The following is a 27,339-nucleotide window of genomic DNA, read 5'->3' on the forward strand; positions in this document are numbered from 1 at the left end:
CGCAGTAAACATTATATGGATGAACCAGTCTAACATGTGTGACGTACTACTTGATAAAAGCAGTTTCATATTTCTATCCACCCTGTCACATTGTGTCTGTGTTTTGGGGGTTTATTATATTTTTTTTTTTAAAGAAAAAAGTTTCTGGTTGTTTTTTTTGTGTGGTAGAAAATCAATTTGAATGAATTTTGTATTAACTGTAAAATCAACAACAGGGTCTCAATGCGGACAGACCAGTAACCAATATGTCAGATATCAGACAACAGCTCACTGAAACAGAAGGGGATATTTAATGACACCGAGCAATGGAGGGGGCAATAATAGAATTAGGGCATAGAATTTTCTCCAGCTAGACAATTTAAAGGGCACTTCCAGTTAAAATGTAGATCTTGATCTGTAAACTAAATATATTTTTGTTGTTTATTCTTATTTATTAAGAATTCTTTATTAATCCATAAGATGACATTTTCAGTTGTGACAACTAACTTTTCATTTGTCAGGCGATATTTCAAATCTGGTTCATTACATTACCAAAAGTCATAAAACGTCCATTTCAGTATAATATTGACGTAGTGTTTAACGAATACAATTTATAAAAATGTTAAGAGAAAACACTTCCGGTGTTATCACGAAAGGTCATTTCCTGTTCTTGAGACGAATTGACCTGTGGGATGTCAATGGCGGAATAGATGCGAAAGTAGTCATCTATTTCGCTTGATAGCTCTGAACTCAAATACGTCTGGCTGTATTTCTGCAAAACATTTAAGAGGGATTGAGCAGAGAAACCATTCAACACTAATGTTTAAGTACATTGTTATGGGATTGCGTGGATTCTTTTTATTAGCTGCCAAGATATGGAGTTTTATATGTTACTGCTTCAGACGGCAAGTTCGTGCAGTAAGTGTCATTTAATTTGTGGTTCAAATTTCGGAAGTTTTCTTTTTCTTTTTAAACAACTGTAATTGTAAACAACAGCTGCATCTTTGTTGGGAATGATTGTATTGGAAAGTAGCTGGCAGTGTTTTTCAGTTTATAATATATGTGATGAGTCCCCATGCTGTGTTAAGTTGCATATTAATTAATTAAAAGGTGCATTAATTACAGGGTTCTCACTAGACTTTCTCCATTGGGGGTCATTTGAGCTTTCTTGTAAAATTTGGGGAGTCCCATAATAGGATTTTAAGTTAAAACTAAAAAAATAAGAGTCCTGTCCAAGTTCCATGCTTCAAAAGACACTTTTCGAGGGTCAGTTAGATCCCTGAATTACCAGTAGGGGCCTAACATGTTACATGTGTCATATGTAATTTACTAGTTTTACATTTATTTATGATAAATAAATAACTACAAATTAATTGGTTCAACACATAATCTTCAGTCTGTGCTTTTCACTTGCCTGAAAACGTTTAGGGGATTAGTGAATTGATCGCCTTGCAATTTTATAGTAGTGTTAGTAGATTCAATCTCTAATGACTTCTCACCCATACCATTTGTATGACGTTGCCATGGCATTAGTCTCGAGTCTAAAAAGTGTAAGCACCAAGCCTGGACTTTTACAAACTGAGGCCAGGTCTTATGGTTTGATGCTAGCAATTGCTCCCACTCGCGTGTGCTCACCCAAAGCTATTACCACATTGATGAAAAGTGCACTCCACATCAAACACATATCATTAATTTATTTACTCGAAATTCCAATGACTTTTGGACTTGGAGCTCTTATACATAATTTTAGGAGAGTAATTTCTTACTATCGATTCTCAGTGCTTGAACGTGAGAAATTGTTACTTATGACAATTTTGAAATGTGTTTGCTGTAGACAATTTTGACCCCTTTTACAGCAATTTTAAACCTGTAACCTTTGCAAGGTAGTTCTATTCAGTTGACACACACATACACACACCAGTGGCGGATCCAGAAAATCTATTATGGGGAGGGTGCCCATTGGCATGAGGCGGAATGCCAAGGGAACTTTGAGGGAGGTTTGGAGCAGGATCGTAAAAAAAGAGAAGAAAATTAATATATAATAAAATTATAACTGTTGAAAAATTTAGTGGGAGGGGGGCATGCCCCTGCTCCACCTAGATCCAACTCTGTGTGTGTGCGGGCACACACACATTACATTTAAATATTCATTTTAAGACTATTGTCTGTCTGCATTGAAAGGGAACCGATGAATTTGCATCAAACTGTATAGGTTAAATCTTCTTTTTTGCCAAATTTTCTAAAAAATGCAAAACCTATAGCTATTTTCCAAAAAAATAACAATTATTAGTAATATTACACAAACTGTTTTCGTCAAAATTAAAATAAAATTTGCCAATTGTTCCTAAACTTCGTGCAATTGGCGAGTGGCAGAGCTAGCCCTGATTTTGAAAATTTTTCATATTTTAAGCCCTGGGCTTGTTTTGGAGAACAAAGATTTTATGCAAATTTGAGCCCTGGGCTGAAAAAAACAAGAAAAATTTAGATTTCAAAGAAGTTATCATATTTCATCAGATCCTAGGTATTTTAGCCAGCGAAATGGGAGGTGTTTTTGCAGGCCTGCATAAAATAAAAATTTGCATAACCGGAAAATAGTTTATGCCATACAAAATAGCATAACCTATTTTAATTTGCATAACAGGTTTTCAAAAAAATGGTAAAATAACTTAAAAATAATTTTAATAAATAAGACCACTGTCACTTTCCTCGCGATGATAACTTTTTTCATTGGAAAAACCTCACCGTGTTTAATATTTGATAATTATCCGTAATCAGCAAAGTTTTCTGATTAACATTTATTAATGGAAGTATCGCAGGTTCTGATTGGCTGCATTTTGAAGGAATTCCCTTTGGCGACATCTAACAACCATTGAGAATACATTACATTTCCCAACAGAAGTATTCTAACTAGACTAATATTTGCAATTTCCGGTACATGTAATTATAACAGTACATATCGAGAATTGTCAAGCTGTTTGTACTCTGAGAAAAGATGCAATGTAGAAACTTCATTTACTGATTTGGCACATTTCACACGTATGATAAATTGGTTGTGTGAAATAAATTTGCATAACCGATGCACGAATGAATCGATTGTTCCTGCAGTTTGTGCAGGCTGAAAGTCTGCTCAAGTTACCGAGTTATTAACAGTAGTGAGAAGTCAAAAGTCACCATAATATTTTAGACCTAATCCGATTTCAAAAACAAAATCATACGACAGACCAGTGTTCTTGCTGCTCCATTTAAGCGGGGTGCCCTGCCCCGCTATTCCATTTTGCCGCCCTCCTTTCACGTTCCCCGCCCTCCTTTATTTTTGAGTGCCCCTCTTTATTTTCCAGAACCTATCTCCGCTATTTCCAAATGCACACTTTTTTCCACACAAAAAACAACGATCAGTCTGCACACTGGACATCAAAGGAAACAAGCCGCGTTGTGTACGAAAAAGCAATTGACGAGACATTTACGACAGTTATCGTAACGTAATTTAACAGTATTTTTAACAGCCTCTATTTTGTCCAATATCTGGATCCATTTGTATGTTTGATAGACACAATAACAATTATATTTTATGTGAGCAATGAAAACATTTAATTTGTTACGGATTCGGCAAACTCCGATTGAAAAAAAACCCTTCTTATTTGGCGCCAAATTTGTCACGTGATCAGAACGATCATTCTGTCTTTTGTTTCCACTAACTATCGTTTGATATTTTGTCCTCAGTTGCAGACATAATTGGTTGTAACTAATGATTTTTACTTTGTCATTCTGTTTATTCAGCAGTTCTTTATAAAATATTGTAAACTTTTCATTTTGGGGAGATATGAATGCTTATAAAAACAACGGAAGTGGTAGTGTTTATCAATAAAATCATTTATCTTGAGTGCCAAATAATATATACACTGCCTTTACAAAAACAAAACTACTTTTTATCAGCAGGCGATAATATTTTATCACAGCGATTGATTCATTCGATGAAGATGGAAATAACAAAAATGTATCCGACATTAGGAGATCACTTTACAAACATCTTTATTGTTTTTCGTATATCTCGAAATCTTTATTAAAAATAATAATATTAAAACTTTTATCGCTCCAGCAAAACCGGAACAGCCCGTGAATGTCAGACCGATATCATTTTCGGTTCAATTAAAAGACGAGTTTGCTTGTATTTTGTATTTATAAGCCTTTTTGCACTTTTTTGTAAGCAAAATAAGGAGTATGTCTTTTCACAAAGTCTACCAACACACAACAATATGGTAACCAAACTACTCTCCACCCCCCCCCCCCCCCCACTTTTTTTTTTTTTTTTTTTTGCTTTTCGTTTATTGGTTGTTGTTTTTTTGAAGGGTGTGGTGCTGAGCGGCCGCCCTCCTTTAATTTTCACCCAGCGAGAATACTGCGACAGACGTCAAGATGCTGACTTGTGTAGTGCCACAGCTCACATAATGTTCACCTTTTTTGTTTATGATTTTACTTCAGTGCTAGACTATACATCAACACATGTTGCACTGTTTGCTGTGACCAGTCAAGCGTTGTGTAGTTCTCGGAAAAATACATTCCAGTAATGCCAGAAAATATTAATAAAAATTTTCATTTAGTTTAATAACAATGACATATTAATTATTATTTATTGAATACTATTGCATTTTACTGAACATATTTAATTGTTTTGCTTACATTTTGTTTCCAGAATTACTATTTAATTTGATAATGAATTATTACGAAATATACTGATAAATGTTCACTTCGCCTATTTTTATCACACTTCTCCGCTTTCTTCTGTGATTGAGAACTTCAGGAAATCACTTCTATATAACCATATATATATATTTTTTAAATACTTATATTGTGAAAAATCCATTAAAAAAATTTCACATGAAATTAACACTAGTTGTATAAATACATGTACCTGTATGAGCACTGTAGTTTAACAAACATGTTGACACATTTGTGGTTTCAACATAAAAACAAAACAAAAAACACTGAAATATCTTATACTACATGTACATATAAATATTTTATTTAAATTTATGTTTACCTGTGCTTTAAAAAAGTACAAGGGAGGGGGGAAGTGCAAGTGAGGAGCAAAAAAATAAAATAGGAAGAATCAAAGTAGTATGCAAAATATGTTGCATGAAACTTTTGTTTTTTTAAAACACAGATGTAGTATTTCCATGGTACTAACATGTTTGCATACTTTATAACACACATGTAGATGTAAAATGTTTTGCATGGATATCTTGAAAATAGCCAGATGCCTCGGAGCTCCATCCAATCTGTGGCACCTTTACACTAATCACAGGTCTTATCAGCACTTTCCTTGGATGGCTGTTAGTTGTACTTGAGACTTGGAGATCTGCCTGCAGCATGTATATAATCAATGCTTTTACACTATTTATAGGTTGTTTTTTCACCCTAGTCTGCTTCTTTTCAGTCTCTAGCTAAAAGTGTGCAGTATGTTGTGTCAAGTGTAATTATGACACTTACAATACTGAGTCATATATTTAATTTATCTGATTATACATATATATATATATTTAATTTAGTATCAGATAATACATGTATCAACAAAATGTAACTGTAAGTACAGTGAAACTTATATAAAATGAATAAACATGGGACCAAGTAAAACGTGTTGTTAAAGAGTATTAATTTCAGAGAGGTTATCGGGGAACATTTTGTTCAGATCCGGTGGCGATTGCTACACAAGTTTCATAGATTGCTACACAAATTTTAAACATTAAACAGTAGTTGCTAATCAATTTGCAATTGACTAGAAATGTTGCTAATTAATGAAGATTTTGAAAACAAAATGTCTCTGGTTATGTTCTGTACTGATATTTAAAAAGGGACTGTGAAAAATGTCCGGTATTAGAGAATTCTGGTTTGCAAAGGGTCCTGTTTTGAGGAGTTATGCTGTACATCATAAACATATAGTTTTGGAATGCTAGCTCTGGGTGTGCAGAAAATTATGAAAAATAATTCATAAACCCAGGGTTTTTTCTAAACCCTCCCCCTACCAAAAAAAGAAAGAATTGAGTATTACAGGAAATTATTTTGCAAAAAAAAAAAAAAAAAAAAATATTGTCAATTGTTTATGAAATTTGAAACTGGCAAATTTGTTGAGTGCTAGAGCTAGCACTGGTTTTGCCATAGGGTTTTTAGAAGTGTGTATGTGCCATGTGTGTGTGTGTGTGTGTGTATATATATATATATATATACTGAACTGTTGAAAATGCACCAGTGTGATTTTTGTGTAACTGGATCTATTCTGGTATAGGAGCGGGACGTAGCCAAGTGGTAAAGCGCTCACTTGATGCACGGTAGGTTTGGGATCGATCCCTGTCAGTGGACCCATTGGGCTATTTCTCGCTCCTTCCACTGCACCACGACTGGTACATCAAAGGCCATGGTATGTACTACCCTGTCTGTGGGATGGTGCATATAAAAGATCCCTTGCTGCTAATCGAAAAGAGTAGCCCATGAAGTGGTGACAGCAGGTTTCTTCTCTCAATATCTGTGTGGTCCTTAACCATATGTCTGACGCCATATAACTATAAATAAAAATGTGTGGAGTGCGTCGTTAAATAAAACATTTCCTTCTTCTATTCTGGTAGGCACTAAATAACAATCTCACACATAGTAAAAATTCTGTGATGCAATTTCAATGTACAGTTCATTTGAAAGTATGCTTCTTTATAGGGACTGGACTAGAAATATGCATTAAATATATTTTCTTGTTTAGGATATCAGTGTCTGTATATTCAGTGTGTTTCTGGTCATCTTAATATTTGTAAGAAGCCCAAAGTGGATTTTGTCTTCAAATAATTTCATACATGTATACGAAAAACAAATATTTTAGGAAATAAAATGAAATTTAACCTAGTATAAATACTAGAATGGGGCTTCTGCCAGAGGGTAAAAGGTGTATGGTGCAATACCCAAAAATATTCGAAGAATGTTTTTCTTAAGTTAACTTTCGGACAGAATTAATTATTCTTATCATTACTGTATGATTTTATTAACCCTAACCCTAAACTTAACCCATTTCCTTTCTGGGGGAGGCCCCCCACACCTACTATTGACTGGTCACATCCAGTTCCATAGTGCCATACCCAAAAATTTCTTTCTGGCAGAAACACTGTAGAATGATCAGAAACATGTTTAATATACAGCCACTAATATTTTATACAAAAATATATATTTGATATGTAATTACAGTCATTAAAAAGTCTCTGTTGGTCGACAAAATCTTAAAAATTGCAGCAAACTCAGGACTGTCCCTTTAAGGAATTATTTTTTATTCTTAATACCACTAAATAAAATTGAATCTTTTGTAACTACCCAACAATGTAACACTCTGGTCAAGTAATTGTGTGAAACGTTATCTCAGTGTTTTAGGGACTGTAGGAAATAGCTTGAGAAAACAATGACCAGTCCGAGATAAACGTAGTAGTTTTTGGTGAACATAATGCCAGGTGACACGGTTTTGACCTGGAGACATTCTGGATTAATACGATAACAGAGGTCGAGATAGCAATGTTTGACTGAATGTTATTATGATTTTTTTGTTTTGTTTACTTTCTTTTCAAATCCAACTCTGTGGTGGATTAAAAAAAAAATTCCCATCTATATTAGGGAACATTTTGTTTTAAAAATTTTAATTAGTGATATTTCTAGTCAGTTGAAAATTTATTACCAACTACTGTTTAATGTTTTAAAATTGTGTAGCGATCTCAGAAACTTGCGTAGTATTTCTCGTTCCAGCCAGTGCACCACGACTGGTACATCAAAGGCCGTGGTATGTGCTATCCTGTCTATGGGATGGTGCATATAAAAGATCCCTTGCTGCCAATTGAAAAGAGTAGCCCAAGAAGTGGCGACAGCAGGTTTCCTCTTTCAATATCTGTGTAGTCCTTAACCATATGTCTGATGCCATATAACCGTAAATAAAATGTGTTGAGTGCGTCGTTAAATAAAACATTTCCTTCCTTCCTTCCTGTCCTGGCTGGCTGTTGTAAAATAACTGCTAGACATCAAATAGCCATTCTGACGCCATACAGGGCTTCTAGAAGTTTTTGAAAATCCACTGGCCATGGGATCAGTGATTTTTAAAATTTACTAGCCACAATTAAAAATTCACAAGCATCACTTTACTTTAAGTTGATACAATTTTACTACATAATAGTAGTAATCGGATATGTCACCTAAAGAGGAAGATAGAGCTTAAAAACACTAACATTTGGGGCGGGAGCAGGATATTCATATTTATAAAATAGACTTTGCGGTAACTGCAACATTTGACAAAAAAAACTATTCACTAGCTGTCAGGCATGGCAATAGTAGTTATTTACTAGCCCAGCATTGAATATCACTTGCTATGGGAGTGGGGCTACCATAATCTAGAAGCCCTGCCCTACCCTTTTCCCATAGTCTAAAATGTGCCACGTTGTTGTTAAACAATTTTTAGCCATTACCAAGTATTAATACCATGATCCAGCTAGCACATTTATCCATTATGGAGGTTCTTCAAAGAGCTTTAACTGTTTCCAGTGCATCTCATTTTTATTTGAACTTGTAAGTGTATTTACATTCAGTCCAGATTTATGTGGAAGCTGTGGAAGGAACGTGAACCGAAGGTCGTTTTCCACCAGGATCAATACAAGTGCTGTACTCGTACATTTAATGTTGTTTGTGCAGAGAGCCCTTTGCCATCTTCCCTTGCTTCCACATCTTGAGTGATCACTGTAATAACTTTAAACTGAGCACAGGGCTTCTAGAATTTTATAAATATCCACTAGCCATGGGATCAGAGATTTTAAACATTTGCTAGCCATGATTAAAAATTCACTAGCCCTGCTTTAAATAAATACAATTCTACCAATAACTAGTAATAATTAAATATATGTCACCTAAAGAGAAAGATGGAGCTTAAAACCTCTTAGATTGGGGGTGGGAAGAGGGGGCAGGATATTCATATTTACAAAATAAGACTTAAATGCAGCATTTGACAAGGTTTTTTTTTCCCACTAGCCGTCGGGCTAGTTATAGTAGTTATTTACTAGCCCAACACTGAATATCACTAGCCATGGGAGTGGGGCTACCATGATCTAGAAGCCCTGTTCAACAAAGGTTATTTGTCTGGGCTATTTCTCGTTCCAGCCAGTGCACCACTACTGGTATATCAAAGGCCGTGGTATGTACTACCCTGTCTGTGGGATGGTGCATATAAAAGATCCCTTCCTGTAATTGAAAAGAGTAGCCCATGAAGTGTGTTTCCTCTCAATATTTGTGTGGTCTTTAACCATATGTCTGATGCCATATAACCGTAAATAAAATGTGTTGAGTGTCATTAAATAAAACATTTTTTTTTTTTTTTTTTTACACTAGCTGAAATTGCCAATCATTGATATTTTGTGTTCATTAAAATTTTACTGTTGGTATAATCTAATATTTATTATCTGGCTGGGTTTTTTTCTCGTTCCAACCAGTGCACCACAACTGGTCAAGAAAGAAATGTTTTATTTAAATACGCACTCAACACGTTTTATTTACGGTTATATGGTGTCAGACATATGGTTACGGACCACACAGATTTTGAGAGGAAACCCGCTGTCGCCACTACATGAGATCTTTTATTTGCGCTTCTCACAGGCAGGATAGCACAAACCGTGGCCTTTGTTGAACCAGTTATGGATCACTGGTCGGTGCAAGTGTTTTACACCTACCCACTGAGCCTTGCGGAGCACTCACTCAGGGTTTGGAGTCGGTATATGGATTAAAAATTCCATGCTTCAACTGGGATCTGAACCCAGTACCTACCAGCCTGTAGACCGATGGCCTAACCACGACGCCACCGAGGCCGGTCACAACTGGTCAAAGGCTTTTGTATTTACTTTCCTGTCTGTGGGCAGTGCATATAAAAGATCCCTTGCTGCATTAGAAAAAAATGTAGCGAGTTTTCTCTGATGACTACGTGCCAGAATTACCAAGTGCTTGACATCTAATAGCAGATGATTACTTAATCAATGTGCTATAAAACTTTAACTTTAATAGTAAATCTTGCAGTTAAAGAGGGTCTATCAATCTTGACTCCCAATCACTCCCATGGGATTAGTTAAGGAGAGTAATCTTTAAAGGATTAAATATCAATGCTTACTATAAGTGAGAAACTGGTAATACCGTAAATGGCTCTTCATAATCTAAGTTGAGGGAGTGATTAATATTTTTCATTAATTGTTTTTCTACTGCAATGTCTGAATTAATTGCTGACTAAATGAACAATGTAAATTGATAAATAATGTTTCCTTTTGAAAATATCGGTGAAAAACCCTTTAAATAACATGAAATTTAAATTCAGTGATTCCATTTTTCGGTATAATCTGACACAATCACAGTCCCATTCATTGACAACAACTTGGTTGCCACATGACTGGTATATCAAAGGCTATGGTATATGCTGTCCTGTTTGGGAAATTGCATACTACTAATTTGAAACTAGCAGGTTTCCTCTAAGAGTAAGACTAAATGTCAAAATGACCAAATGTATGACATACTCTAGCCAATGATTAATAAATTAATATGCTCTAGTGGTGTTGTTAAACAAACAAACTAACTATTTAAAGCCTGAGGTGCTTTGGTTGCAGGGTCAAATCCCCTCGGTGGACCCATTCTCTGATTGTGTTTTCTCCTGTCCCAAACAATCTCCCACAACTGGTATATTAAAAGCCATGGTATGTGCTATCCTGTCTGAAAAATGGCATATAAAAATCACTGGCTGCTAATGGAAAAATGTACACATTAACTCTATCAAATGTTTGATATTCAATATTTATGATCAATAGACCAATATGCTCTATAGTCCGTCCCACAGGGAATGCCTTTTTTCATACTATGGAAGTTACTACAAGTTATTTTATGTCTGAGCCGATTGATTTGTAAATTGGACACACAAATAGTATGTTTTTGTTATTTCTGAAAACCTATTGCTTTTCTTCTTAGTCAAACCAAACTGGAATTATTTACAAAAAAACATGTTTACAGAATGATGGGATGGACTATATAGGTGTGTTGTTAAACACGGCTAGCTCTGGCACTCACCAAATTCGCCAATTGCGAATTTCAAAAACAATTGGCGAATTTTATTTTGATTTGGCGAAATAATTTTATGGAATAATTGTTATTTTGAGACAAAATAAGTGGATTTTTGAAGTTTAATAGATCATTTGGCAAAATTTTCTTCTGCCGCAGAGCTAGCCCTGTTAAACAAATTAAAAAAGACAAACCCATTTAACTTTGTTCATACATGTACTAATACAGTGAAACCCCTCTAAACCAGACATCCTTGGAACCAAGTAAAATGTCTGGTTTTAAGAGGTATCCGATTTGGAGAGGTTAATTTCTGTACTGATTTTTTAAAAAGGACCATGCAAAATGTCCGGTTTTGAAGGAATTCCGGTTTACAGAGGGTCTGGTTTTGAGAGGTGTCACTGTACTTGAATATTATACTGTAGTAAACTGTAAACTTCAAATTAACATCTATTTACATTGACATGGAATATTCCTACTGATTAGTTTTGTTTTATTTACAGGTAATTCAACACCAGACTGTGAAATACGAAATTGTTGCACTGTCTCCATTGTCTAAACACAGACTGAGTAAGTACCGTAACAAATACTTCTTAATGTATGTGTGTATATTTTCAAAGGAGCTCTTTTATCAAGTTCATGAGTTTATTCCGGATGTAAAATCAAAATTGCTCAAAGTGGCCACCTCTTTTACACGGTTGCCTGTCTTAACAGGCCACCCTTTTATGCTGACAAAATTAAGGCCAGTCAAGTTTTTTGGTAATTCTTTATATTAGCAGTTCCCTCTCAGAATGCTTGTTCATAGAGTTGGGCCTGGGTAAAACAATCACCTGATGTGCAGTCAGTCTGAGATTGATCCTTGTCGGTGGCCCATTGGGCTATTTCTTGTTCCAGCCAGTGCATCATGATTGGTATATCAAATGCTGTGGTATGTGCTATCCTATCTGTGGGATGGTGCTACTAATGGAAAAATGTAGCGGGTTTCCTCTCTAAAACTATGTATCAAAATTACCAAATGTTTGACATCCAATAGCCAATGATTAATAAATATGCTCTAGTGCCGTCATTAAAGAACACAAATGTTTGTTCACAGAGTTATGGCCCTTGAAATTGTTGGGGCCGATAGGAGACATGTATTGCTTTAGCAGTACTCCAGGGTATGACAATTTTTTTTTAAAGTCACTAGTCACAGGGCTTGTGGGCTTGTGAATTCCACTAGCCCACTAAAATAAAGCACTAGCCCAAATTTCTGATCAATTACAACACACTTTATATAGGGCTGAAAAACAATATTTCAAGGAATCCAACCCCTATAGTACCTCAAAAAACCCCAGATGACCTGGATTTGTTTTTGCCTTTTTTATGTACATGAGTATAAAAAAAATTATTTGAACATTTTTGTTTTTTTACTATTATTAATATACTCTTCAAAAGAAGAAACGCAAAACCACATTGTCGTAACATTTGGAGAATTGATTTAATTATTGAATGGTGAGTCCGATAATTACCAAATGTTGCAGGATTGTTCACAATTCACTCTAGTCCATTGTGAGTAAGTGATAGGACACACCACCAAGGTCAAGGTCATCTAGAGTCAATACCGGGTGTGGCCTCCGCGTGTGTTGACAACTGCCTGGCACCGCCTGCCCATTGAAGCAACCAGAGTACGGATGACGTCCCGGGGGATGGTGGCCCACTCGGCCTGCAAGGCTGCTGCCAGCTCGGGCAGGGTCTGGGGCTGTGGTTGTCGCTGTCGGAGGCGTCGGTCCAACTCGTCCCATAGATGCTCAGTTGGGTTTCAAATCCGGTGATATCGATGGCCAAGGAAGGACATTATGTTGTTGTTCTGTAGGAAAGCCGTTGTGAGACGTGCTGTGTGAGGCCTGGCGTTGTCATGTGTGGAACACTGCGTTGGCGTTAGCCATAACTGGAACGATGTGTGGCCGGAGGATCTGGTCAATGTAGCCCTGTGCATTCAGGTTGCCCTGCACGTGGACCAGGTCAGTTCTGCCAGTGTGTGAGATGGCTGCCCACACCATGGCACTACCCCCCGCCGAATCTGTCCACTTCCTGCACGCAGTTTGCCGCATAACGTTCACCACGACGCCTATACACGCGACATCTTCCATCATGACGTCGGAGCAGAAATCGGGACTCGTCACTGAACCACACCTGTCTCCATCGCAGTTGAGGCCATTGTCGATGAATCTGGCACCACTGCAGTCGGAGTCGACGGTGTTGTGGTGTTAAGATGACACCTCGAACTGGACGTCTGGCACGAATTCCTACCTCACGTAGGCGGTTCCGTACGGTCTGGTCGGATATCCTGCGCAAACCTGGTATTGCTGCGGCTGTGGAGGTGGCAGTAGTCAATCGTTCCCGAAGGTGGCGTACCCGGATGTAGCGGTCCTTGCCCGGGGGTAGTGACCCGTGGTCGACCGGATCTAGGGAGGTCACGTGTTGATCCATGTTGCTGGTAACGGTCCCACAGTCTGGAGATGGTGCTTGGGGACACATGGAATGCCCTGGCAACGGCCGTTCTGGATTCGCCTGCGTCTAGTCGGCCGATGGCATTGTTTCTCTGCGGTTCACTGAGACGTGGCATGTCCTGGATTGTCAACTGTCGGCCAGATACAGAGGCCAGGCAAGCGAACACCCTGCACTTTTATACTGTCGGTGTTCATGTTGCACGTGCAGACAACGCACGTGCAGTGGTGACATGGTTTGCACGTGGCTGCGTTTTTGCGAATATTCACATTTTGGAACTTTATTGTACAGTAGCTGCGTTTTATCGAATGTAACCGTGGGAATGTGTTTGGGACATGCAATGACCTTATATTCACAAAGCATGAACCGGTAGGAAACATAAAATCGGAGTTATAACCCATTTGTACCCTTTTGCGTTTCTTTTTTTGAAGAGTATATTAGTATTATTTTGTGAAAATTTATCTCGACCTGCACAGGTGAATGAAGTTTTAAAAATAAATTAATAATTTAGTTGTTTTTTTAAATGCATGACCTACCCTATTTTGTCAAGTTTGATCCTAAACCATTGTCCTGTTTTCGTTTTTGCCCCCCCCCCCCCCCATCCCCACCCCCTCATCCGGAGTGGGTAAGCAATTTAACAAACTCCTCTCTCTAACCACCCAAAAGAAAAGAATTTAATGCACAAGATAGATAATACATGGTCTTGTTCAGTGTATTCAAATAGCCTATAGGGCTATATATATTCCATGTCAGACAGACATCAACAAATATATTGGCAAGATTTAACTTGTTAATTGATAGACAAAAAAACGTATCTTGTACAGATGTGAAACATTATCCAAACTGCTACATACATTAAACAGGTCAAGCCGGCTATGTTTCCGGATTGCCAACATCCCTAAGTAAGCGAGGCATTAAATTAGAAGACAGTAAATAAATAAGATAAACACAGTAATTCTAAACATGACTGGGGTTGTACTTCAGTTATATACTAGCCTGTTAATTAATTGGGACTGGCCATTCACACCTTTGTTACCTTTACAACCACATGACTTGTACAACCAATCAAAACAAGCATTTTATTAAGGTTTCCTGTCCATGAAACGAAAAGAAAAGAAAGTCTGTATTGTGTGTATTTTTGTAATTGACAATGTAGAAACTTCTTGGTACTGCATTTTGTAGAAATCTAGTTCAAGTAGAATATTAATATATACTTATTGATTTGTTGACATTATGTGATGACCAATGTCAGAATAACATTTATCAAATGTACATCAATGGAGGAAAAACATCGTGAGCTAGCAGTGTTTTTTATTTTTTGTGGGTTTTTTAAGCCACTAGCCCATCAGGCTACTGGTTTTGCATTTGTCACAAGCCCTGTGTTAAAAAACAGTAGCCCCGAGTGTCGGGCTAGCAGATTTGTCGAACACTTAAGTACCCTCAAAATGCTTGTTTCAATGTTTATTAAAAAAATCCACCCCAATGACTATTAATAGTATTATACAGTTTTTCATGCAGTCATTTGTTAATAACTGCTGATTGAGTAATTTGTTTGTGTGTCATATTCAGTGCAGTCTTTTGTGGTATTGGTAGCTGGTTACTTATTTGTTTGTTTGTTTTGTTTTTTCAGGCATGTTAAAAAAGAAGACCCTTGTTTTAGATTTAGATGAAACATTGATACATTCACACCATGACGGGGTTCTACGACAAACAGTCAAACCAGGAACACCGCCAGATTTTGTACTCAAGGTATGCAGTATCGGTCAATAAATAAATCATGGGACTGGAACGTAACTTGATGCACGGTTGGTGTGGGATCAATCCCTGTTGATGGGCCCATTGAACTATTTTTTATTACAGCCAGTGCACCACAATTGGTATATCAAAGGCCGTGGTATGTGCTATCCTGTCTGGAATGGTGCATATAAAAGTTTTCTTGCTACTAATGGAAAAATATAGCGGGTTTCCTCTCTAATAGTATTTTATTCATTTATTTATTAAAATTTGTGGTTATTTAAGTTGGTTTGTTTTGAACCCAAATGTTTTACGTGCAACAATTTTCTTTTTTTTCTTTTTTTTAAGCTGAATAAAATGTTCATACCGTGATTATTTACACTAGTCTGGTGGTTTATTTAAGAACTTTTTGAATCTAGACTGGTTTTCATTCCAGCCAGTGAACCATAACTAGTATAGCCTCTATTAGAAACATACTTATCTGCCCTTTATTTTCATTGTGCTAAGCGGTCCCAATTAGCCACTAAATTATTTCTGGCGCGTTACACTCCAGTCGCTTGCAACAAAGGCCCTTTGTTACTACTGAATTGTGGAGTAGTTGTCGACTTGTTCTTTTATTTTTTGATGTTAATAAAGTTTTCTATTACTATTATTGTTTTACAGAAAAGAAAATGTACAATATGTTTTATGCTCAACAAAAATACTTACGAACATGTTAAAACGTCACCTTAATAAAGTTTTATATATGCATGTGTTTGTGTATATATCACTGTACGAATGGAAGTACATTAATTTGACTAAATGACTAACTGCGATTTTCTGTACCGCTAGCTGCATTATTAACTACAACCTTTGCAGTAGTTAATAATGAAACTAACGATACACAAATTCACTTCCTCGCCTAATGATAAGGTTTCTACTGTCTGACTCGCAAACAAATCGGAACAGGGAATGAATGAATGAATGAATGTTTAACGACACCCCAGCACGAAAAATACATCGGCAATTGGGTGTCAAACTATGGTAATGCAAATAAATAAAGTGATGATCAACATCAATATAAAAATTCAAGACTTAAAACAAAAACAGTATAAAGAACTGTGCAAAAACACAAATATCACAGAATTTTACGGATACTGAATTTTACTCAAAACTTCAATTTTGTGCTGTATTGGCTATTCTCAAAGAGAATGTTACACCCCTGCACCATGGTGAGGTTACAGCACACGCAGGGGAAATCGGAACAGGGAGTCCAGTGTCATTGTCAGACGGACATAGTGTAACGGACACAATTTCATGTGTAATTTAATAATTACGATGGACTATCTACCTGCAATTATTAATATTATGCACAACCATTAAGCATTCCACGGTGTGTGTATATGTATATATATATATATATATATATATATATATATATATATATATTCACTGGCGTAGGAAGTGGGGGCAAGTCTCTCCCCCCCCCCCCCCCCCCCCACTTTTCAGATATTATTATTTTTTTATTATTATTGTCCCAGATCACAAACATAGCAGTGGTCAGGGCCCAAATCACTGCTGTACATATTATAAATATACAACACATATATCCGGCCTATTGTTTATTAATGACATTCCTGAAAATGGTGGGATATGTAGTTATATTATTATTATTCACATTATTAATTCCATGGAAGTTTGCCTTTTTGCCCTGCCTCAAAACTGTAATGCCCTAAAATAAAATGTCCATCGGTCGAGGTCAAATGGCCCTGCACTCAAATTCGAGGCCTAATAATAATATGGCAAAATAATTTTAAAACTATATACAGTAAAGTATTCTTATAACGAACATGAAGGAACCATAATAGTTAGTTCGTTTTAGCTGTAGTTTGTTGTACACATTTGTAGAAGTTGGTTATTAATGTATAGGGAGATAAAACGGGACTTTATGATCAGTTCGTTCTATGCAGTAGTTCGTTCTAAGCATGTTCGTCATAAGTGTTTTTTTGCTGTATATCTTAATTCTTCTTGAAGATTGTGTTAAACCTGTGTAATACACACATATTTGTGTTTGTTTTTCAGGTTACAATAGATAGACACCCAGTGAGGTTTTTTGTTCACAAGAGGCCACATGTAGATTTTTTCTTGGAAGTGGTAAGATGCTGTAAATCAGGAAATGTTAACGGGCACAAAATATTAGCGAGGCCATAGAAAACATTAATATTTTATGACGTAAAAATTTAAAGGAAAGGAAGGAAATGTTTTATTTAACAGTGCACTCAACACATTTTATTTACGGTTAAATATGATGTCGGAAAAATAAAATGTAAAGAGACATCCAATAGACTGTTCCCAATTCTTTTTTTATACAATTGTTTTCTTGGTGATTTAACTAAACTCACAAGAATATGAATGGTGTAAGTATAGCAAACAACAATAATTATTAAATCTAATTGTCTGTAAGCTGCATAATGTCCAAATAGATCAAAAGTATTCTTTGAGATTAATTTTTTGTTAAGTGTCTGATAATGCCAACCTTGCTAAAGTTCCTGAGTTTTCTGCATTATAAGATGTTTCCGACTAATAAACTATTTCTACGGTTAAACTTACATATTAAATATATTTTCTTGTTTAGAATATCAGTGTCTGTATATTCAATGTTTTTCTGGTCGTCTTAATATTTGTAAGAAGCGCAAACTGGATTCGTATGTACGAAAAAAAATCTTTTTAGGAAATAAAATGAAATCTAACCTAGTACAATATTATAATGATCAGAAACACGTTTAATATACAGCCACTAATATTTTATGCAGAAAATTACAATTGTTAACAAGTCTCTGTTTGTCGATAATATCTTAAAAATTGCAGCAAACTCAGGAATGTCCCTTTAAGATTGCAGTTATTTTATGATTTACAGAAAGTATATTAGTATCATTAAGAAATTACATAATGTTCAGAATAGGATAGCTATTGTCATATAAGCATTAGGTACTACCTACAGGTATATAATTTTTTTAATGCTATTTAGCGTCTTTGAGAAATGACACAATATTATACAAAAAAGTAATCTTTGTTCTATGATAACAAATATAATCATCAAATGTCACAAATATTTGCAAATTATTCACTTTTTATTTCCGTCTTCATGCTGGGATGTCGTTAAATTTTCATTCATTTTATTTCCAGGTGAGCCAATGGTACGACTTGGTTGTATTTACTGCAAGCATGGAGGTTTATGGGGCAGCAGTTGCTGACAAATTAGATAACAATCGGGGAATACTTAATCGCAGATATTTTAGGCAGGTTTGTGCATGATAATGAATCCTTTTTTCTAAAAACACAAATCTGTAATAGTATATTCCTCAGTTGTCATTGAAAAAGAGTTTATTGAATGTTAAGAAATGATATTATTTTCTTTTAAAAGTTTTAAAAAGCAACTAATTCATTTATAATTATATTATCCATACATAATTCTTCTTAGCCTAGTTGTATGAGGATATGATTTTATATGAAAAAGGTTTTAAAACATTGGTTTTACAAGCAGAGAATATTTTTTTTAAATAAAATATTTTTAATTTAATGTGTGATTTTTCAGTGATTTATTCTACATCAGCTGTAGTCTGAATATGAATTGAAATTTTAAAAATAATGACCTTTATTTAAGTATTGCTTAAATTTTTCAGCATTTTAACTTTATTACCTGAAATTAATTGTATATGTGTGCCTTGTAGTTTTCTTTGGCTGTACTTGAAAATACTCCAATTCATCCATCTTGTTTTTAATTTCTTTGCAGCATTGTCATTTAGACTGTGGCAGTTACACAAAAGATCTATCCCATATATGTAGTGACCTCTCCAGTATATTTATTCTTGACAATTCACCAGTAGCTTACAGATCTTTTCCAAGTAAGTATCCTGCATTATTTTATTATGTAATCTAAGCAGTGGCGTACCTAGGGTATGGCAGGTATGGCACGTGCCCAGGGTGCCACTTGAAGGGAGGCGCAACTGAGTAGTTTCTATTAAGACATTATCTAAAAGATGGGTGTCAGATGTTTGGACAGAGGTGCAATTTCAGTGCTTGCCATAGGCACTATTTTTCTTAGATACGCCAAAGTTATTAAGTAGTGTAAAATATTTTTTGTTGTTACAGCGTGTTTTTACCATTAAATTATACATTATACCGTTCTGCCGACTTCCTTTCTCATCGTTTCTCATCTGATTTTCATGAAACTTCAAATATTGGAATAGGATCATGATACAGTGAAACCGGTCTCTTCGTTCATTCATTTATTCATTCATTCACTCATATGTGTGGGACATAGCCCAGTGGTAAAGCGTTTGCTTGATGCATGGTCAGTCTGGGATCGATCCCCTTAGGTGGGTCCATTGGGCTATTTCTCACTCCAGCCAGTACACCACGACTGGTATATCAAAGGACGTGGTATGTGCTATCCTGTCTTTGGGATGGTGCATATAAAAGATCCCTTGCTATTAATGGAAAAATGTAGCAAGTTTCCTTTCTTGAACTATAAGTCAAAATTATCAAATGTTTAACATCCAATAGCCGATGATTAATAAATCAATGTGCTCTAGTGGTGGCATTAAACAAAACAAACTTCAACAAACTTTCATTCACTCATTATTAATGGTTGGGCGAGACGTAGCCCAGTGGTAAAGCGTTCGCTTGATGTGCGGTCGGTCTAGGATTGATCCCCATTAGTGGACCCATTGGGCTATTTTCCATTCCAGCCAGTGCTCCACAACTGGTGTAACAAAGACCGTGGTATGTACTATCCTGTCTGTGGGATGGTGCATATAAAAGATTCTTTGCTGCTAATCAAAAAGAGTAGTCCATGAAGTGGCGACAGCGGGTTTCCTCTCTCAATATCTGTGTGGTCTTTAACCATATGTCTGATGCCATATAACCGTAAATAAAATGTGTTGAGTGTGTCGATAAATAAAACATTTACTTCATTGTTATTGTTGTCTTGTTTTTCAGATAATGCTATTCCAATAAAGTCGTGGTTCAGTGAGGCGACCGACACGGCCCTCCTCTGTCTCTTGCCCATGTTAGACGCGCTGCGTTTCTGCAGTGACATACGATCTGTGCTGTGCCGCAACCTGCATCTACAGCGGTCCTGGTAGCGCCGGCGGTGAGGGGCCAGCAACTGTTACTGTACATACATACATCATCGTCGTCGTCGTGTCTTCGTCATTACTCTGTTTACCACTCATCTCATCGCCATTCGTAAACAACAACAGTGCTGTCATTCGATCTGAACATGTTTCATAACTGCTGTCAGTGATGTCTGTTGTCAGTTAATACACGTCTGTCGTCCATCGGCAAAACCTAGTAACTCCTTTTTTGCTTGTTCTGATAAATCGATCCTTGTCAGTGGGCCCATTGGGCTATCTCACGTTCCAGCCAGTGCACCACAACTGGTATGTGCTATCCTGTCTGTGGGATGGTGATATAAAAGATTTTGCTACAGGTAAAAATTACCAAATGTTTGACATCCAATAGCCGAAGATTAATAAATTAGTGTGCGCTAGTGGTGTTGTTAAAACAAAACAAACTTTAATCTTGTTCTTAGAAAAACGAGAAATAGTCAAGTCGTACCTGCTTGGAGACTTCTTGATTGTGATAACAAGATTATTGCTTAAACAATAAGTAACATTTTAAAGTAACTTATTTTACTTTTTGGGTGGCGTGAAATTTTTGTGGCTTTTAATGAAAAAACTCGGCGAGTTTCCTCTCTAAGACTGTATGTCAAAATAACCAAATTTCCAATAGCTGATGATTAATCATTCAATGTGCTCTATTATTGTCGTTAAACAAAACAAACTTTTTTTTTTGCCAGTGCAAGCTTACTGCAGTTCTGTTTGCAATAATTCATTGAAAAATAAGCTATTAACAACCTATACTCCGTCCCATCCTTTTACAAAAATGTTTTTTGTTAATAATTTTAGTTTGGTTTGACTTAATAAAAAAAGTTTTAAAAGTGTTTTGCAACTAACAAAACCCCCCACTATTTCTGTGTACAATTTAGAAAACAATCTGCTCGGAAATAAATAACTTGTAGTAAAATTCCTTAGTATGAAAAAAGGCGTTCCCAGTGGGAAGGACTACAGTAACTTGAAATCTGAAATCATCTGTTTTGACCAAAATTAGAGTTACTAGGTTTTGTTGTTAGATGGTAGAGTTGTGTTTGTTGACCTTTCATATGATGTAAGTGCACATGTCTTATGTGCATCTGTGTGTGTGTGTGTGTGTGTGCGTGCGTGTGTGTTTGTGAATGTGTATGCATGAATGTGTGCATGTATGTGTGTACATACATGCATGAGTTTGGGTGCAGACATGCATGCGTGTGTGTGTGCATACATTCATGAATGTGGGTGTGCAGTCATGTGCACACCCATGTATGTGAGGTGTATACTGAAGGAGAAACCTGTTTCATTGTGATGGACGTTCCACCCATGATACGTGCTGTAGACACTCGGGTGATCATATCAAACGTGGACTACACAGATTTGTTTAAAAGAATATTTTTACATATTTATAACCAATTTTCTTTATTCGTAACTGAGGCGTGGTTTTTATTGTATGACCTACCATAACAATTTGTTGTGTACAGTTTGGTTAAGCTATGTTTCGAAAGCTGCAACTAGGCATGACATCATAGTCATTGAGACAAATTTTAGAAATTTTTTGCAAAGCTGTAATATTTTTAATTTAAGTTTAATTTTTTTTTTTATGAATGTGCATCAAATATCTCACGAAATTCCCAACAGTCAACTGTAATGCCTCAAAATCGTTAATAAGACTTAATTAGTAACAGCAATTTTTCTTATTAATACAGTGCAACCCCTCTAAATCGGACACCCTAAGGACCAAGACAAATATCCGATTTTAAGAGGGATCCAGTTTAGAGAGGTTAACTTCTGTCCTGGTTTTTAAAAAGGGACTGGGTAAAATGTCCAGTTTTGAGGGAATTCCGGTTTTGAGAGGTTTCACTGTATAATGCATTGACATGGTCTTTATTTGTACTAATTCCTATTATAAAACGATATTAATTTCATGGGCTGTATAAAGTAAGAGCCTTATTTTTTATTATTATTATTATTAATATTTTTCAAGCAGTGCTGTTCAAAGACATTTGAATTATTCTGTACAGAACTAACTCTGGGTCAGTAGAAAATTTCGTCAAATTATCTATTAAAACTTGCAGAAACCCAGTTATTTTTGTATCAAAATATCAATTATTAAATGGAATTGTTTTGCCAAATTAAAATAAAACTCACCAATTGTTTTTGAAATTCACGATTGGCGAATTTGGCAAGTGCCACAGCTAGCCCTGCTGTAAAATAAACTGAGATCGCTATGTCGTAGAAAGTAACTTCTGCAATGCACAAGTTGCCTGCTTATTTTTGCAAATATTCCGATAGTGGACAGGCATTTTGCCAGACAATAGTATGTAATATAAATAAAGCAGACTATAAGTTCTTTTAACAGTTGGATCTAGGTTTGAATTTTTTTTTTATTTAACCTTGTACGTCAAGCACTTCAACACGTATCTGAACAGCAGTTCCCTAACTAGGATGCATCTAAAAACTAATCCTGTAATTAGAAAAATGTACATTGCAAAAAAACATGCTACAGAAAAAATATTGAATATAGTCCACAACAAAGAAGAATTAAAAACTCCGTAGCATTTCTGATTGCCATGGGGAAATCAATGGAGAGGTTGAAAAATTAAAACGTCACACAGACTATATATCCAAGATTTTGGAGTACATAATTGACCCTCGGTACCCTCTAGCAAAAACCCTGACTACATAGTGTTATCTTGGCTGATATTTTAGTTCAATAAAAGTTACATATCAACATGAACAAAACACTTGTGAATAAAAAAAATTAATTAAATAACACTCAAATTCATAACTGTTTAGTGTTCATTACAAATCACATGTGACTGATTTGTTATGGCTAACCACAGCAACTTTATATTATCTTGTGAAAGTAATAGTTTTGTCATTGCAATACCAGCTGTTTTCTTCAGCATAAATCTGAACCCTTTTTCATTTTTTTTATTATTGAATTCAAAATCATAATGTTTCAATGTGGCAGTCTTGATGTTGTGTAACTATAATAACATTTAGACATGATATTGTTGTTAACACTGATTATTGAGTCTATTAATTAGTCATTTAGATAAGGCAGGGCTTGAAACTTGTGTGTCTGATATAACCATAATTTTGTTTACATACATGTACTGTGTTAAACAAGGTAGCCAATTAATTGGTTGCAATAATTACACTGATGGAGGTAAACAAAAATTAGGTCATTATGTTCCTTTGCCATTTTCTCAGGCCGAAAGACTACAATGTAATATCTTCATTAATTTTGTGGCGATTTCGGAAACTTTTAATAAATATGTGATGTTCATAGATTAAAAAATTATGGAACGGGGTGCTAATTATGTTTCTATGTAGGAAACTGCTTATCTAAAGTAGGCAGAGCTATGATAAGCCCCCTCCCAGGAATTAATTAGTTAATTTGGTATGAGGTGTTCGTTATGTTTCAAAGTACCTTAGGAAACTACTTGACCAAAGTAGATGGAGCTATGTTAAGCCCCTCCCAAAAATGAATGAATTAATCGAAAATGAAGTGTTCATTATGTTTGTTTTAAAGTTCAAAGCTGTTTTATCCAAAGTGGGTGGAGCTATGCCAAGTCCATCCCCAAAAGTTTAATGAATCTGTAATGAAGTCTGAAACATTTCATTGCAAACAGTAGCTAGTACACAAACATCACATTAAATGTTGCCAGCTTATTATTAACAGGCCTGTTAACCCTTTCCCTGTAAGGTTTCCTCAATGTACTGTTCATTTATTGAGATTGTTTTTAAGTGGTTAAAAGAGGTTAAAAGAATTAAAGGTGCTATGTCAAAGTTGCAATAATGGCAGTTCCCGCCAAAAATATAAAGTTTATACCGTAACTATATGCCCATAAAGTATCACAAACAAATAATTCTGTTTACTTGTAGAATTTCTTTTTATTTTAGAGGGAATTTTGAGAGTTTGTCACATGCATTAACTAGTGATGTCAGTGTTTTATGCATACACATTGAACACACTGATTATTTCCATAATTCTTGTCGTCCAGTACAAGACTTATAACAATTGTTATTCTTGAGTTAATTATGGAAAGATTATGCGTAGGATCAATTAATTTGTAGTTATATATTACAAATAAATGTGAAAATAACAAAATATTGTGTAGTTTTAACTTTGACATAGGACCTTTAAGCATTAACCTGTCCTACGTTCGGCCAGCCATTTGTCGCTAAATGTTTACAAACTATTTTGACAGGTTTCTTAAGAAAACATTTGCTAGACTGATTTATACAATTGACCCTGAACCCACACTGAGGACAAGTCAGATCATTCATGAACACCAATCAGAATATTTCTTTTCTACTCGGCCTGACCTCAAACAATGGTTTATTCCCCATGGGATATTAGTCAGGTCCGAACATCCCAACAGCCAATGGGATGGCTAAAATCTTCCAATGAGGCCTCTCCTTCCTGTTCCGGTCATGTGACTAAAGCTTCATTCTTTGCCATAAGTGCATCAAGAGGAGAAATGGAAGTAGGAAGGCTGGGTGGTCAGAAACCCTTGAGGTCAGGTGAAGTATTTCTTAAAAGAAAAAAAAAACACTCCCAAGTTTTCTCCATTTTGGCCTGAGGTAAGTTCAGCCTGCTGTTTTTCGCTAACGCTTACTAGACTGGAATTTACCATATACATTAAATTGAATGACCACTTTGGGAACCAGTCGAAATAGTTTGCAAGTGTTTAGTGAAAAACGTCTTGACTGAACTTTGTCTTGGTTGAACTTAGGTGTGTTATAAAAGCCGGTCAGATCTTTACATGACAAATGTTGTTTTCACACAGTGTCATTTCTCATGCCTTCATGATATTCTTACCGTATATACCCATTTTCGGTGTGCAGCTTTCGTTGTCAACTAGACTTTAGTATTTTGAAATTTGAATATGAAGCTTGCTAGTAATGTTTAGTGAATATTGAAACTGCAAGTACAAACAAAACAAAACCCCTCAAGAAAAACGTATTGAGTTGAATTTATGAAAAATTGATTGTCACATGTTTATTTTAGATATATGTAAATAATAATACAAGTATAACAATAATACGTTATGGTTTGGGGGTGGATGGTGGGGGTGAAAGGAGTAATGTCTGAACATAACAATATTCCAGTATTACTGAAAAGCTTTGAATACAATTATTTATAAATGCTAATCTCTGGTTTGTAACATTAGCTGCTCTGGTGTGTACATAGATAAATAGAAATATATATATATATATATATATATACATTGTACTAGTAGATGTATTTGTTGAACATTTTGTCAGTGAGTGCTAGATTTGATAGTTGGATAATGTTATATGAACTCCCAACTTAAAACCGTGGCTGTGTGAAATTTTAAAACTAATTGAAAGCATACTGCTGTAGTATATGTGATGTTGTCATTTATAAAAAAACACATTTATATAGTACGTGTAATGTTACAGTTGTTATGTTTTTGTCAATAGCAGGTCAATATTAACTGGTCACAAAATTGTAATCTGTGCCACCAAATTACCATTATGATGTATTTTTACGCTGCCTTTCTATTGGTCTTGTTTCTCGTCGTGCGGCTAGCCATCCAGTGGTTCTACCCGTGTAGCTAGCACATTTTCGTTGAAGCCGTCTTATAACGCAGTTCCTTCCCAGTGATGTTATTTCACGGATTAACCTAGTGGTTCTAGCTAGATGTCTGACAAAAAAAAAGATTTGTATATGATTGACGTTTGTTTGTTGCCATATATTTTTGCCATTGTCAATGGAAAATTTTGTGATTCAAATCAACTGATTCATTTTTTACCACCAAGCCACACCGGTAGAACCGCATCAAAGAAAAAGCAGCCTTATGATATTTTCAAAATTAATGCCTGATGTTGTCAATGAAAACAATAAAATGCTATGTAACAAAAAGAAAAGAAGAGAGAAAAAAAAAAGGATTTGTACTTACGGAAGTAGCATTATCAGCTGACATTTGCTTATTTTATCATATTTCAGTTCTATAAATAGAGTGAAAAGTAAATATTGTTTGCTAAATACATTGATAAATAAATGATGTTTGTAAAACACTGGCTCTGACTTCTTCTTCTTCTGTTTTTGTTTTATAAATAACCTGCTTATTGCAGGATTTGTGATGCCATAGGCTGAACAGTTCCTTGACATCAGTCTTTATTAATACATGATACTATTTTAGTCTATGATCACAAGAGTCAGTTTTCCATAAATTAATTTCTGAAATCGAAGGGTTAAAATTTGGTCTAATTTCTTTTAAAAATATAAAAATATATTCTTTATCAAAATGAAGAAAACAAGTTTTGAAACATGCTTAATACTTAACTGATGATGCTACTTTAATTTTAGCAATTTTTATGTTGTTTTCAAATTTGTTAAATTTCTTTCATCCTTACGATTGCACACCACTATCACTGCTGCATGCATAGTCAATAAAATTGTATGCCGAGTAGAATATATTTTGTGGCTGTTATTTGTAAAAAGTATACTTGCTTGGTAACATAAATGCAAAAATCTACAATAGGTTGACCATTAAATGTTTGAGTTTTCTACCCTTAAGCCACACAGCACTCATATTTTTGATGTTATAAAAGTGACAGTATACCACACATGCAATTAGTTGGGAAGTTGGACAGTGGGTGTGTGGTTTACCGAGGATGTTATATGGCTTCCCTCCCTCCCCCCAACACTTTTCTTTCAGATTCATCAGGGGTGGGAATTCTCCTCGGATCAGCTGTTTTCCTCTCATGGAATATTGCATTTCCTCGCATTTTAATCGTTCTTTCCTCCAGAATGTGTCAGATGTCACAGATTTTAACCTAGTATTTCAAGAATTTCTTGGACCCCTCTAGATTTCCTCCTCTTTTTTTACAGTTCACCAATTCCCACTCCTGATTTATTAATAATAATTATAATTAA

General features: G+C 35.5%; 1 protein-coding gene across 1 annotated transcript; it reads left to right on the forward strand.

Annotated features, from left to right (window-relative positions):
• The first annotated feature begins 688 nt into the window (after positions 1 to 688).
• Positions 689 to 26,475, forward strand: LOC121390138 (CTD nuclear envelope phosphatase 1-like). Its single transcript, XM_041521883.1, has 7 exons — positions 689 to 897; positions 11,571 to 11,637; positions 15,185 to 15,303; positions 17,350 to 17,421; positions 18,454 to 18,570; positions 19,061 to 19,172; positions 20,269 to 26,475. The coding sequence occupies exons 1-7, from the start codon at positions 799 to 801 to the stop codon at positions 20,412 to 20,414; spliced, it is 732 nt and encodes a 243-aa protein (XP_041377817.1). The 5' UTR covers positions 689 to 798; the 3' UTR covers positions 20,415 to 26,475.
• Positions 26,476 to 27,339: the final 864 nt, after the last annotated feature.

The sequence above is a fragment of the Gigantopelta aegis genome, chromosome 15, assembly GCF_016097555.1.
Source record: "Gigantopelta aegis isolate Gae_Host chromosome 15, Gae_host_genome, whole genome shotgun sequence".
NCBI classification, from domain to species: domain Eukaryota; kingdom Metazoa; phylum Mollusca; class Gastropoda; order Neomphalida; family Peltospiridae; genus Gigantopelta; species Gigantopelta aegis.

What these genes read in the sequence shown, in the direction of transcription:
- LOC121390138 (XM_041521883.1), top strand. Translation starts at nt 799, where the DNA reads ATGTTTAAGTACATTGTTATGGGATTGCGTGGATTCTTTTTATTAGCT. An exon ending in TCAGACGGCAAGTTCGTGCA is followed by an intron (nt 898 to 11,570) that starts GTAAGTGTCATT and finishes TTTTATTTACAG; the next exon opens with GTAATTCAACACCAGACTGT. An exon ending in AGCTTACAGATCTTTTCCAA is followed by an intron (nt 19,173 to 20,268) that starts GTAAGTATCCTG and finishes CTTGTTTTTCAG; the next exon opens with ATAATGCTATTCCAATAAAG.